At 37.5% G+C, this 16,262-nt stretch overlaps 1 protein-coding gene across 1 annotated transcript in view; it reads right to left on the bottom strand.

Moving 5' to 3' along the window:
• LOC150110612 (uncharacterized) overlaps positions 1-16,262 on the bottom strand; it is a 114,338-nt gene that overhangs the window by 26,845 nt on the left and 71,231 nt on the right. The window contains exon 4 of the mRNA XM_090395195.1: positions 9,740-9,891. Coding sequence (XP_090251321.1) covers positions 9,740-9,891 — 152 coding nt within the window. The remainder of the gene's footprint in view (positions 1-9,739; positions 9,892-16,262) is intronic.

Here is a 16,262-nt window from a genome sequence, read left to right as displayed (position 1 = left end):
AATGCCTTTTAACTGTATTCTATCAAATGCTTTAGTAAAATAAGCAAAACACAAAACTATATGAAACTAGAGGTATTTGATATTTGAAATGCATTTCTTTCACTTTTTGTAGTTTTTTTGGTGTGTATTGAGAGGGGCAGCAAATTCGGGGACCGCTCCGGGCAGAAAAATCTCTAGCTATACCATTGCTATAAGTATCTATGTGTTATCTGCAGTTGTCAAAGACTTGCCACTTATTGAATTGTTTTTAATTTATTTAATTCAATTATATCACCAGCATAACCAATTATTCTTAATTTTCCATTTTTAATTTGCATTCTACATGTTTCCACTTTGTTTACTTTAATTTTCTTCAGTCTATCCCTGTTCTGCATTTATTACATACCTGTTAGCTGTGTTAGTATGTATGTATTCTGAATTCTAAAATTTGTTTTGGTCTTTCGCATTCAATGCCTTTTAACTGTATTCTATCAAATGCTTTAGTAAAATAAACAAAACACAAAACTATATGTAACTAGAGGTATTTGATATTTGAAATGCATTTTCTTTCACTAAACGTTTTACCTCTTTGTTATACCATGATTAATTAACTCTTTGACAATTAGGTTCCACTTACCCCAAGTTTTTTTTTTTTTTTTGCCGAATTTCAAGACTACTTGACTAACAAGGTATAAAAAATATTTATTTACAAAATATTTTATTTACAATTATTTATTTTTGTAAATAAATATTTACAATTTATTTACAATTTACAATCATTGACAGTTTTTTACAAAAACTGTCAATGATTTACTAAAAAGAATATTAACTAATAAATGATTTTTATACATACAAAAATAACTATAATAACCTACATACATACAGTGATATTTCTTTGGAAGTTTTGCTTTGCAGAAGAGAGTATATATTCTGGAAAGTGCTTTCCTGTTAGTTTGATTGGGCTCCCTCCTTTAGCTGGTCTTCCATCTTTCTTGTTAGCCCTTGGGGTGTGTGGTAGGTTTCAATGATTTTGTCCAGCCTAAAAGCTATATGATCAAGCTTACCACCTAACTTTCTGTGTAGTATAAAAGCATTGTACACAGAGATATGTAAAAGGTGTTCGAATATTTTTACGTAATCTCCCTGTTTGTTCCAGGTAGCAGGATAATATTAAAGCATTTGGTCTAAGTGATCAACACCATGTTGTTGTACTAATACCACAGCTGGGTTTTTTCATAGTTCCTTTCCTTGTCTCTACATCCTCCATTTAGTTCCCATGGATCGTGCTCAGCATAGTGACATCTTTCTTGTCTTTCCATTTCAAGCAAACGATCTTCCCATGCTGAAAGACACGAATTTCTCCTTTCTTCAACTTCTTCAATTTGAATTCTTCAGGTATTTCTTTTTGGGTTGTCTTAGCAGTCCCATAAACATCAGTTTTCTTGGTAACTAAGTAGTTTGCAAGCTCGGGTAATGAAATAAGATATTGAAATAATTATCTAAGGTAATGCAGTACCTTAGTTTATTCAGCTGAGAAGATGACATGGTAACAACAATTCGTGTACCAAAAGAAACATCACGCAGTAAACTGGATACCTGAGTTCCTTTACCTCTACAAATTTATTAGGTCGTATATGTAGCCGCTAGATGATTCCAAAGTTCAAATCATTTCAAACCAAAATGAGAGTGTCAGTGGCATGTGCTTTTTCCAACCAAGTTGACCCTTGTATAAAATAAGGATTTCCTCTTGTGAAAAAAAAAAGCTTATTTTTTTAAGTTCTGGATTAGGATAATCAGAATCGCTATCAGCAAAGTGTAAAAATTTAATTATCAGGAATATTTACATTCAGACATCGCTTCTGAAATAAATGGTATCTCAATCACTCTCCTCTTTTTTTTTTTTTTTTTTAGTCCAATACCATTTCATTTCTGAACTATGCCTTGAAGCAATAATAATGCTTCAAGAAAAACTTTTGGGGTTTGTAGCAGCAATAAAGTGCATAGCTTTCTTGTTTGTTTCCTCAACTAAAATGTTCATTATATCTTTGTCAAAATATAATTCAAATAGTTCCAATGAGCAATTAGTTACGGAGTTATCTTGAGAAATACCAGGTGTTCCTGTAAAAGAAAAGCAAAGATAACTCCTAGCTTGGAACAAACCACATCACTATCAGAACTCTCCAATGAGATATCGACATTGCTGTAATCACTTATATCTAAAGAGAATTCTCAACATATTCTTCATTTGATTCGCTATCAAAATCTCTTGCAAATAATGCAGCAGACATCTTGCGCCTCTGCAAACCCAATGTTGAAGCCATTTTTTTTACACCACTTGAGTACTTACTTTCGGTTCTAGAAAAGTACACAAATTTCTTTTCTCACAGTGAATAATTGTCCTTTATGTGTAAGCACAAAAACTAAATCATAAATATGTCTAGTTCAGTTATAACGAATGCAAAATTAAAACATTTATGGAAATGTACTCAAAGTGTTAGTAACACTATCAACAAATTACAGAAACATGTTCACTGCGTTAGTAATGATAAAGAAACGATGCAAATGAACGTGCACAGTGCTCATGTAACGGTCAAAGGGTTAATTAGCATATGATGCTAATTAACCCTGATACAGAGGCTGGGTCCCAGCCTCTGTATTTCATATGCCACCATCATATGAAACCAACCTGAAGCTGTTGGTTATAATGTATTTTTGTCTGTCAACTGTTGCTTTTTCCTGGCTGGTTTGCCTATTCTGAGGGACAAAAAACCCAACTTTTTAGGAGAAAAAGTTTTCTATTTCTGTATGAGACTGGCTAACCCATCTTTAGTCGAAAGAGACTAGATAAAGGTTCCTCATGTCATGGCTAGAATCGAACCCAAGTCTTTCCAAACAAAGGGCTTCATCTAACCCTTTGTTTGTCAGTGAAACCTTTCTAAATTTGATATAATTTTTAACCTAATTTACTCTAGAAAATAAACAATATTCTTCCTGGTGATAACTTTCTTGTACCATTTAAAACAATAATCTGGAATATTATTATCATTATTTATTATTATACAGGTATCTTCATGGAGTCAGAAGACTCATTGTACAAAACCAATTATTTATGCATAATCATCAATTTTGATATGTACCCTGAAGGGATGTTCAGGTTACTATGACAGTACTATCTTACATTAAGAGTGAACCCTCTCTAAATTTGATATGATTTTTAACCTAATTTACTCTATATAATCTGGAATTATTCATACACCAACCATTATTCACATAATACCCATCTTACCTCTCCTTGAACTCATTCACTGACAAAGCACTCACAACCATCTCTGGTAACACACTCCATCCATTCATGACTCTTTAAGCAAAAGGTTAAAGCCTAGTTACTGGCTAAACACACTTTTATACAATTTTGAGAGGGGTGATCCCCTTGTTCTCTCTCTCTCTTCCTGTCATGTACTGAAAAGTCTTCATTATCAATCCTATAAAATCCCTTTAACAGTTTATATGCTTCTATCATCCACTCATTTTCACCTGTCAGCTAGTTTTTTAAGCCACAAACATTCAATCTATTCTCACAGGAGATAGGCCTGACACAATCTTCACTCGTTTCTAGATCCTTTCCACCACTTCTTCATCCCTGCAATATCCAGATTTGGTCTTATTAAAGCCTTATAAAGAGAAATAATTTACCTCCCTATGCCTACTTTTGTGTTCTTCAACCACCACATAATCTGATGTGCTGTTTTGGCCACCATGCAATAAACTTCAAACTTCCTGTCCACAATCATTCCCAAATCCCTGCCCTTATAAATTTCCTGCAGTTCCATCAATATATGGACAGGAGGAAGAGAGGAGATATGATAGAGACCGACAAGTTGGCAAGGGGTTGTAATAGGATCAATGCTGGAGAAGTTCTACAGAAAATAGTGGGAGATCAGGGAAGAACCAGAGGTCATCCCCGGAAACTGTATAAAGAGGGTGTGAGTAAGGGAGTGAGAGGCAGGTTTTTTTCGTGCAGAGTTGTAAATGATTGGAATGCCTTGCCTGAGAGTGCGGTGTCTGCAAGGCGTTTGAGTGTGTTTAAGACTCGGTATGATGAGCTGTGTGTGTGATAAAAGGACCTCCCAGATGAGTCTTTGAACTCCATGAGGTCTTGGGGTAATAATAATAACATATTACACAGCTTGTGATCTCTTCTTCCATGCATCACCTTACACTTGAATATGTTAAAATGGCACCTATTCACCTTTGCCCATACTGCCAGTCACTCTTCTCAGCTTTACATCATCATCAGCAAACAATTCAATATTTCCTCTCAAATCGTTTCTTACATCACCAATGCACAAATTAAGCATAAGACCAAGTATTCAGCCCAGTGGTACACACTAGTCACCTACCTTTTCCCTTCATCAGCCACCCTCTAATCCAAATCACCTTCTTCTTCATCCCTTATTCGCTCCAATTTATGCAACTCAGTTCCATGTGGAATCCTGTCAAATGCTTCTGCAAAGTCTAGCAGTATCACTGAGTAGCCAATTCCTTTATCCAACTGTACTGTAAAAAGTAAGCAAATTATTAAGTGAAGACCTACCCTTCACAAAACCATGTTGCCTTATAAAGTATCACATTCCTGGCCACCCAAGTCCTGAATTTTGTCTTATCAACTTCTTCAATATCTTCACAACCACTCCAGAATTAGAGGAGTGGTCTATAATTTGCTACTTCTATCTTCTACTCCATAGTCACATTCCTAGAACTGAGGCTTAATGAACGGCTAGTTAGAAGTATGCTAATTCCCTTGCACATTTTCATAATACATGGGCTGATAAGCCATCAAACCACACAGCTGTATTTGCATTTGGTTTTGCAATACCCTAAGCACCTTCCATTCACCAACCTCTAATCTCCCATTAGTCAGTGACATCTGGTGCTGTCATATCACCACCTGGATGGTACACCTTACAGCAAAATGATCACTCAGTAACTGAACTTTTTCTTGTTGGTTTGCTTCTGTTACCTCCTTACCATTAGCATTTTGAACTCATTCTTCCTTTTACTTGTGACATGGTGAAAGACATAAAATTTCTTTTGGCCTCATCAGTTAGTTCTCTCTTAAAATTACCTTTGGCTTTCCTCACCATACAAAGTCACACCACTTGCCTGTATCTTGCACCGGTCATGGGCATGCTGATTGCCTTTTTATTTTTCTGCAACTCCTGCTTAATGATGCTATTCATCCATCTAACTCCTACCCGATTTATCCTCCTGACTTTGGGTCTCTTGACTAACTCCTTTGCAATGCCAACCTCTCTCCCCTCTAAATTCATATACCATGCACTGCAGCAACCTGACCTCTCAGCTTATCATAATCACCTGCTTTATACTTCCACATATACATTTTTTTAACAAAAAATTTTGCATGTACAATATGTTTCTTCAATTCACATGAAAACACAAGGAAATAAGTAAATTATATTTATTTAAATAAATATTATTTCCTTATTGCCTTGTATTTTCATGTGAATTGAACAAACTTTATGGCACAAGTATCTCTCAAAGAACTTCTGCATGTATGGCACTCTCCCAGGTCAAGACCAAATATCACTTCCGCAAGAACAAAAATTAATTTTATGTCTTTTTATAAAGACAAAATTATTTTTGTTCTAGGTGTTTATCAGAACTTTCCAGGCTCCCCCCCTTCCTCATATTTCAGCCAAATAGCCTCAAATTAACTGTCCTCTCCATCTTCCTAAGTACTTCTACACTTTTGGCTTCAATTCTTCTGCTAACATTAACAAAACCATTACTCCCATTTTGTTCTTTCTGAAAATACTATATCCCTTGCATTCTCTCCCTATAATCATCATCAATCAACTAAGTCTCACTAATACGTAACCTCTGGCCAAGTTGAGCTAACTAATGCCAAAAACTTCTTCTGTTCAAGGATTAGGCATTTGCCTGTTCTGGCTTCATCAACCCCCCTCCTGTCTATACCTATCCACTACTTTTGGTAGCCAATATCTTTCCATCCTAAATAGATGTTCTTTCCATTTCTCTCTAACCAGAAACTTCTCTCCCTTATTCTGATTACTTCTAGCAATTAGTACACATGAACTGCAACATTCCCTTCATTCCACAACCTCCCTTACATCTTGTGTTGATTATCCCACTAAGTTAAGAAACTATACTCCTTTTCAGGTTATCTTGGAAATAGCGGAATAGACTACATTTCTGGCTTTTCTTACCATTCGTACTATAGGCTTATGCTGCACAAAATAGTTCCTTACATTTTTTGTTTTCACATAATGTGGTACTTTGTATATAATTATTTTACTACCTCCTTACTTGCCAATGCTAGAATTATATGTTTCATACCATTAAATTGTTACAGAGAACTTATTGTTGGAAAATGCAATTATCTATCACATGATCTGCCATGTTCAGGGTAAAATCGGCGGCCACCATGTGATAGATAATTGCATTTTCCAAAAATAAGTAACTGTAACAATTTAATGGTATGAAACGTATAATTCTAGCACTGGCAAGAATTTGGGAAGAGGGAAAAAGTCTGCAGGAGCCAAATCTTGCATATGGGGAGTGGGAGGGGGGGGGATGTTTAATCACACAGATTGACTTCGAAGCCAGAAACTGCTTCACAGGCTGTGCACAGGTGCATTGTTGGGCAACAGAAACCAACTGTTGTTGTCGTTGTGGAACAGTTCTTTCCTGACATGTCACATATGGGCTTACAGATAATGCAATACTGACCGTTCACTGAAGTGCCCTCAAGAACAAATTCACAGTGTTAATTCCATTCCTGTGTGTCAATGACCATTCCTTGACATTATCTTTACATGTGATTTTTGCAACCTGACTTTCTTCTATCAGGGAGAAGATGTTCCACGCCATCCATGACCTGGCATTTCGTTTCTGGATCAAACTGAAAACACCAACTTTCATCACCAGTGACAATTCTTTGTAACACATCATGATCTTGATCAACTGCATGGATGAAATTTTGACAACCTGCAACCTGGTGCTCTCTGTTCATGTGTCAATGTGTGCAGCACAAACCTCGAACAAATCTTCCTCTTATGCAAATCTCTTTCTAACATTAATTAGGCCGTTTCCTTATCGACACCAAGCTGTACAGCAGGTAGCCTAGTGGTTATCATTATCTGCCTGTCATGGATAACAATTTCCCTAGCTTTCACCACATTTTCATTTGTCCATGCAGAAACTGGCTGTCCACAGCATGGTTCATCCTCCAGGGGACCCCGTCCTTTTAACATTGAAAACCAGCAATAACACCTATTGCTGGTTTTCAATGTTACAATGACTGTCTGCATGGCTCAGACAGTCATTGCCATAATTTTTTTTAGGTCTTGATACACTTCTGTAGTATTTTTTCCTAATTTATAGTAAAATTTTATCACAGCTCTTTGCTCCATGATGCAACTTCTGACACACTCCACTCACTCACACACACTCTCTTATTTCAACAGTTGCCAACACAAAAACTGCTGTGTCACCTGACTCGAGAGTTGCCTCCTGCAATTACAACAACTCTAGCAGTCAAAACTATAAATACATTAGTTAATTTTATTCAAAGGGACTGTTCTGTAAAAAATCAATCTAATTACTTAACGGACATACTGCATATGTAGGAAATATTCAGATCTTATTGAGGATCAGATTTATTTTCTTGGACTGCTTTAAGCTTCTAGTCTTTCCTAGCAAAAACACATGTATACAGCTTCCTCAGTCTCCAAAAAACTTGGTATCCTCTTTTGTTTGACACATTACTTCTCACCTATACAATTTCTAATGTTATACAAATCCAAATCTTTGTCCCAACTTAGAATACTGTTTTTGCATTTGGAATGCTTGAACAAAAAACCTGACTCAGAATTATTCTTTTTATCTAGACAAGGACAATCTGATTAAGAGATGATTCTTCCCCCTCTCAAATTTCCTTCAATCATTTTCTTATCGAAGCTTTATGACTTTTACACAGGTGTTTTCAAAGGCACTCCTCCACAGAACAACTATCATTATTATTATTATTTCGGGCGACTCCAGGAGTCCTTAGACTCATCGAGGGAGGCCCTAAACATCATGTCCACACAACTATGCAATTACATTCTCACAGTATCTATCATACCCTGTCTTGAACTCGTTCACCATCATAGCACCCACAACAGACTCTGGCAGCTTATTCCACTCATTTACCACTCTAAAAGTAAAGAACCCAGCTCTAACACCCCTGCTAACCACACTCTTGCCCAGCTTCCATAGCTGTCCCCTAGTTCTCCCACCACCAGTCCTGATCTCAAAAATATCCTCTGAATTAATCCTATAGAATCCCTTTAGCAATTTGAATGTCTTAATCATATCTCCCCTCCTCTGCCTATCAACTAGTTTCTGCAACCCACAAATCTTCAACCTGTTCTCATATGGTTCATTCCATAGACCTGTTATCATCTTAGTCACTCGCCTCTGGATCCTCTCCACTTCCTCCCCATCATTCCTTCACTTTCCTCTAAATAAGTAAAAGCATGAGCAACTGCTAGTCATCATCAATACAAAATTCAGCTTTCAACTTAGTGAGCCAACTTCTCATCCTCCTCTTCGATTTAATCTGCCTGTTTATTAAAAGAGCCTCTGGGCAACTACTTCATCTGTTCAACCAATGATCTCTTTTGATCATCTGCTTACACATGACACTCTTGTGTTAAAAGGTGTTGCAAAAAACCTTTTGTGTTATTTTTGCATTAGATGCAAACAGACACACACTACCAATAATTGCCTGGATGTTATTTGGATGTTAAGTGTTATTTGAAGTTATGGAATATTCCAGGTTTGTTAATAACATAAAAACCAGTATACAGATAGTAGGAAGTAGTATTTCATTGTAGCAGTTAAATACAGGTGGTATGGCAACATGACACGAACCCAGTGATTTCAAGAGAGGTGTCAATGTATCACATTGGTGGCATGTCCATATGAGCCATTGCCACTCAAATGGAGCATCAACAATCAACAGCTGGTGATGTGATCCACAAATGGAGACGTTCTGGCATCACTAGTGCAGGAAAACACCCACAGTGGCTGCCAAAAATGACTGACAGGGACAGGAGGGTGTTAAAATGGGTAGTATGCAATAACCAGCTACAATCAGCACAGACCATCCGTGATGAGTTCCAGAGTATCAGTAACACCATGGTGAGCACTAATACTGTACGAAAAGAACTCCATTCAGTGGGTTTCCATGGAAGAGCAGCGGCACACAAGCCGAACATCACGACAATGAACACGACTGCTTATCTGGCTGTCGTGTTCATCGACTGCTGCAAAGAGCATGTGAACTCGACAGTTGACCAATGGAAAATGGCAGTCTGGAGTGATGAATCAAAGTTCACCTGTTTCCATTCTGATGGCACGGTGCGAGTGTGGAGGCAGCCTGGTGAACGTTTGTTACCACAGCATGTTGTACCCACAACATGCTGTGGTAACAGTTCAGATTTGTTTCACAAACAAATCTGAACTATGCTAAACTGTGTAGAATGTTATTTTCTCTATCTTTAGATTACTTCCAGAATAATCTGGAACAATGAATGACTTGCATGCTAATGCAAGTTACTAGGATAAGCAACTGGAATGCCAATTTATTTTAGTTCAAATATGCAAAATTTCAATTCTAATTACAAAAGAAATGAAGTGGCTTCTGTTATTACTCGAAAAGTTTTGTACTTACTTAAGTGAATTTGTTTTTTCAGGATCAGGACGCTCTTTTTTGCCTGTAGTAACTTTGCACATGCTTTTTGGCCTTTTTGTGGAAGTTGATGCCTTTGATTGTGAAGATGATCTGGTTAAACTTCTTGAACGACAGGCAAGTTTTATTTTTCGCTGTAAAATATATTTAGCTATTCATTCTATAAGTAATAATTATGAAGGGATATGGAATTCCACACAGAGGCATATTAATTTGCTAAACAATGTAGATCTACTGTCTAACAAAATGCTAACAATTGAAAATTGAAACTCTTCAAATTAACACATTAGTTATTACACAATCTGTCTTGAAGCATACTGTAAAATTACTATTTCATACTTTGTAAAGGTGGGATTTTTTTTTCTTTTTTAGTTTTAATGTAATTTCTGCATTCCTAATATACATTGTGTTCTAAGGTTGTGGTTTAAGGATTAGATAATCCAAAAACCATAATCCAAAAATGCTAGACAGACCACAAATGGATCTTTTTTAACCCATTTCAGGCTTTCAATAAGCAGGGTGGAATCTTAAAAAAAAAATCAGTTTTTTTTCTTTTTTAATCAGATCAATGCATGAAGTTGCAAAGCCTATAGCACAATTGTGTAATGTGCAAGCAATAGAGTAAGAGGAAAGAAGGAAATTGGTAATGGAACAGCTAAAGTCTGTAATTTATGGGAAAGATAGAGTAAGAGAGGCTGTTCCAAAAAAACAGCAGATGGAACGAAAGAGTAGGAAGCTGGTTCGGTAAGTTTGAAGCTGGACAGTAATTCAATATTTACCAGCAATTGCTTGTCTTCTTACTATTTTGGAAGATAGTGGATGAATGATGGCAGCCATTTCAAAAACATCTGCAGAAGACATAAGGCAGAAACAGAATGTGTATAAGACTGACTGCAGCGAATCTGTGAGGGAGAGATCATCAGTTAATCAGTCTGTTCCTTCTGAAATACTATCAAGCAATCTTAGAGAAGTGTTCTAAGTGCACACCTCAATGTACAAGCAGTATTCCAAGGTTGGGCAAAGTTGAGATTTATATTGTTAGTAGTTCTATAAATGAAAAGTAGTGTTTTGAGTGGAAAAGTAAACCAAGTTCCTTTGAAGGTGAATAAGCTATGGCTGAGATGTATGTGTGGAGAGATAAGGGAAATCTGATCCTATCTGGACCATCTCTGTATTATCAACAGTAAGGGAAACTGAAGTGAGATATTACTCGTAAAAGATGAGACAGTACTGTTTGAAAGTACTGGACCTCTCAAGGTTGAAGGAAGTAACAAAAGTATCTTCAAAATTCAGAAAACTCAAGGTAACTTAGAGAATTGTTACTCAAGATGAAAACTCACACAAGAGCGTACAGAAATAATGACTCGATTTTTTGGGAGGTCTTACAACACTGATGTACTCTCAAAACAGATCTAGATTTTGCAACAGAAAGTATTAAACATATTGAAAACCCAAGAAAATTCTAATGAAATAGTACTGTAAAAATTCAATGTAGATTGAAAATGCCAGAAAGCTTTACATCAATTTTTACAGAGGTTAAGTCCTGTAAGATTGTTACAAAAATAACCTGTATGTCTGTATATAGTTAAAACTAAATGTTAATGTAAATAATCCTTATTATTAGTGCTTGGGAAATTGTGAAGGAATATTTGTTAGCAGCAATGGTAAGCTGTATACCACGAGTGAAGAAGAGGACACAATTTGGAGTAAAGTGGATGACAAACAATATTAAACAGGAGCTATATGCAAAAAAGAGGCTATGGAAGAGATATAAGGAGACAGGGGAAGAGAAGATGCATGAAGAATATGACACAGGCCAGAAGAGTGACTAGTATGGCAAGGAAGGCGAAACTGGAATATGAGAAAAGATTGGCCCTTAGATCCAAGGAAAATCCTAGGGAATTTTTTAGCTATGTGGCCAGTAGCAGAAGAAATGACTGTGGAAGAATGACATTGAGGGATAAAAATGGGAATAGAGTGACTTATGCAGAGGACATAAGGGAATTATTCAATGAACACTTAATTGGAGTATTTCATCCTGGAGGAGTCAATTTGAATACTAGAAGGATAGAGCAGGTTCGAGGTTTAGAGGTGCAGGAGGAGAGTGTGTTCCACATACTGAGTACTCTGGATGTTAGTAAAGCTACGAGACTGTAAATTCTCTAAAAACTCATGGTATTTCACCACGAGTTCTGACAGAATGTGGAATAAGGAACTGACAGTGCTGGACAGTGCTCTTGACCTGGCTTTTCAATGAAAGTCTGGCTGCGGGAAAGGTGCCCATGGAATGGAAGGAAGGTAATATAGTGCCATAGCATAAGGGCGGCAGCAGACTGGAAGTGTCTAATTATAGGCCAGTTTGTGTGTCATCAGTAGTTAGTAAAATCTTGGAGAAAGTAGTGAGGGACCATATACAGCATTGGGCAGATGTAGGTAATGTTATTAGTGAGAGTCAACATGGATTTGTAAAGGGGTGCTCTTGTTTTAGCAATATGCTAGCCTTTTATGATAAAGATACAAGAGCAGTTGAAGAGGGAAAGGCATATACTGCAATTTTCTTAGACTTGGCGAAGGCATTTGACAGGGTGCCACATGATAAGCTGATATTCAAGTTGCAGCACATGGCTCTGGATGTCAGATTGGTCAACTGGATTCGGGATTGCTGTCCAATAGGTATCAGAGAGTTGTGTATGGTGGAGCAATATCAACGAAGAAGAAGGTTACAAGTGGGTTTCACAGGGCTCAGTACTGGAACCTATATTGTTTAACCTTCATATCAATGACATTGTTCGTGGATTGCAAGGGGATATTCGGTTGTTTGCGGATATGTGAAGCTGGGAAGGGTTATTAGTAATAGTGCAGATGTGGTAGCGCTGCAAGAGGATGTGAATAAGCTAGATAGATGGGCAAATGAATGGGGGGTGTCAGTTTAATGCAGCAAAATGTAAGGTCTTCAGGTTTGGGACACATCGATGGGACACTGCATACTCTATGGGAGGAGTTAAATTGCAGGAAGTAAGAGAGACAAGAGATCTGGGTTTGATGATTCATAGAAACCTGAAATTTAAGGGACATATTGCAAAGGTAGTGAAGGTAACGCAGAGGATTGCTGCAATAATGAGAAGGACACTGACCTGCAGAGATAAAATGGTTATCATTCCGTTGTATAAGACTCTGATCAGACCACACTTAGAGTACTGTTCTCAGATCTGGTCCCCAGGATTTGAAGGGGATAAATTAACTGTGGAAAGGGTACAAAGGCAGATAACAAAGATGGTGTCAGGACTGTACAATGTTAGTTATGAGGATTGGCTGAGGGAGTGTGGACTGCAGAGTTTGGTGGATAGAAGAAGGAGGGGTGATATGATTGAGACTTTTAAACTGCTGAGAGGTGGTTACAGAGTTGACACTGGGGAATTCTTTCGCTTGGTTGAACAGCGCGAAGGAGTCATGACAAGGGGCCATCCCTGGAAGTTACAAAAGAAAACTGTGAGAAAGAGGGTGAAGAGTGGTTTCTTTGCATGGAGGGTGGCTGAACCATGGAATGCATTGCCTGATGGAGTGGTGACAGCAAGAACGGTCAATGCATTTAAGTAGTGGTATGAAAGACTTTGTGTTTCCTAGGAGGGACCTCCCTCGATGAGTCTTGATAGACTTGTGTTTCTTAGAAAGGACCTCCCACAATGAGTCTGTTGACTCCATGGAGGCCAGAATAATAATAATAATAAAATCCCATGGGGATTGTCTATACTTACTGCCCTAAAAAGGAAGTTTCTAGAATGTTTTAAACAAAGGCAATACCTTGCCACCAGAAAACTTTGTATGTTAGCTCCTTTTAACCATATATGAAAGTTTTTTGTGAATTCCACTTGTAAACACATTCGAGGTCAGTGTCAAACGAATCGACAAACTTCAGACGAGCTGCCGCTGCCCAAGCAAATAGGATTAAAAGAGTGCAGTAGAAGAACAAAGAAAGGGTCAACGTTAGTGAAAGAACAAGAGATTGAACCGAAATATTCAGGGTCCCATATCTTCGTCCAGGGATCCGAAAGAGGATGAATAAAAGGCATTGGCCAGAAGGTCAAGTATCAGTTTTCCAGGGGTTGTCCATCGGTCGTCTATCAGAGGTCAGCCATCGAGGGCACGACCTTCTGAAGAAGCCATGCCAGAAGTCTGAAGGGATGATGAGAGAAGCCGATCCACCAGGCAGAGACTAGACCAGATGTCAAATCTTTGCCAGGAGCTATTGTCTGAAGAGAAAAAACTTCGAGCTGGAAGGAACTGTTCCATTACGTTGATGCGCAAGCAAGTACTCATCATGCCGAACCTTTTCGGCCTAGTGCCAAGAGGACAGCATCCCAGAAACCGTCAGTGTAAATAATCTATCGCCGGTGTAAGGAGGGAGTCAAAACCTGATACAGAAGGAAAAGGTCAGGCCTCTGAACTCGAAGCAAAGGAATAAGTTCGTTATAGTGGGTAGCAGCCATAAAGTGAGTTTGAACCGTTTATTCAATTTTGTGAATTATAGGAGAACTTTAATATCATCATCACCATCAAATTCCTGACATGTACCCTCAAGGAGTGTACAGGATATAATAGTACTACATGAAAAATTTAAATCATTACTAACTTCCTATCTACAATTTTTCTCCAAATCAGTCTGTTACTTATCAAGACTCCAACATTATCAGATCTTATATTTCTATCGTCTAAGGCACTTGGTACAGTATCAATCCAACTATATCTTGGTCATCCTCTGGGTCGTTTTCCTGCAAACCTGGCAGAGAATACTTATTTTGGTAATCTTTCCTTGCCCATTCTCTTTAAGTGACCATACCACCTCATTATCAGATCTTATATTTCTATCGTCTAAGGCACGTGGTACAGTATCAATCCTGTACCAAGTAACAATCCTGTATCAATCGTTTTCCGGCAAACCTGGCAGAGAATACTTGTTTTGCTAATCTTTCCTCGCCCATTCTCTTTAAGTGACCATACCACCTGAGATTAGCTCTGCTAATGCATTCCAGGATGCTGACAATGTCAAGTTATTTCCTAATATCCTCGTTTTTAATACGATATTGCCATTGATGCCATCTGTTCACACCTCTAATCTTTCTCAGGACTCTCATATCTGTGGTCTCTAGTCTTTGGTCAAGTGTTTTACTTCTGACCCAGCTATCAGATCCATAAGTTAAAACTAGTTTGAACACTGTCTTGTATACAGTAGTGTTCAATTGACTTCCTACCATACCAGCTTTGTTTGATTCTGTTGTCTAATTCTATATTTAATTTACCATCTTCACTAAAAATCGTGCCTAAATAGCTGAAATGTTTTACTTGTTCCACAGGTTCTCTGTTCACAATGCAGTTGACATTTTCAACGATTCTGCCTATTTTCATTATCTTTGTCTTTTTAATGCAGACCTTCATACCGTATCTATTACAACAGTTATTCAATTTAGTCAGGGAATCTTGCAGACTTGTAGCAGATTTATTTACAAGTATAACATCGTCCGCATAAAGCAAAGAGCTGACATTAGCATCACCAATTTTGATATAATGTTTAATACCACTTTCCTTCATAATGTGATCCATATAGATAATGAATAACAGAGGGGGATAATGTATGTCCTTGTCTCACATCAGATTTAACATTAAACCATCTTCCTGTACTTCCTTCAATTCTAACTGCTAACTTACAACTCAAATAAGGACCAAGTATTGCTTGATATAATGCCCCATTGATACCATATAACTGTAGCGTATTGAACAGCTTCTCTCTTGGCACCTTGTCATATGCCTTTTCCAGATCGACAAAACTTAAATATAGATCTTTGTTATATTCCCATGCTTTCTCAACTATTAGTCGTAAAGTGAAGATTTGATCCTGACAGCCTCTATTTGGTTTGAATCCAGCTTGTTCTTCACCGAACTTTTCTTCCACAATTCTTCTCAACCGTTTCTCAAGTATACTTGCATAAATCTTGCCAGGAACACTCAGTAGGGAAATACCTCTTAATTCTCACATTCAATTTTATTTCTCTTTTTGTATGTATGTACAATGAAAGCTCAACTCCAATCATCGAGAATTCATCCCTCTGTCCAGGCTTTCTGAACTATGCAGTGCAGCCACTGTAAGACTTTTATACCACCATACTTCAGCATTTCTGGTCGAATATCTTCTACTCCTGCTGCCTTTCCACATTTCAAGCTTTTTATGGCTTTTTCTACTTCAAGTATGGATATGTATTCCTAACTGCATGCCTGGTCAGTGTTTTTTTTTTTTTTATCACTGTGCTATCACTGCTTGTTTCATTTAGCAATTTTTCAAAGTAATTACTTCATACCTCAAGGATATCTTTTTCTCCCGTTTTCATGTCATCTTTATCATCTCTAACTCCTTTTACAGCACTCTTTCCTCCATTTCTAAGCTTCTTCAACAACTTCCAGAATATCTTACCACCTTCTTGATATTTATTCTCTATGTTCTTGCCAAAGTCCT

The sequence above is a fragment of the Typopeltis vanoorti genome, chromosome 1 (assembly GCF_054136105.1).
Source record: "Typopeltis vanoorti isolate ZY-2024b chromosome 1, IOZ_Tvanoo_1.0, whole genome shotgun sequence".
Taxonomy (NCBI): Eukaryota; Metazoa; Arthropoda; class Arachnida; order Uropygi; family Thelyphonidae; genus Typopeltis; species Typopeltis vanoorti.
Note: the sequence above shows the minus strand (reverse complement) of the source record. Positions and strands in the feature narration are given on the sequence as shown.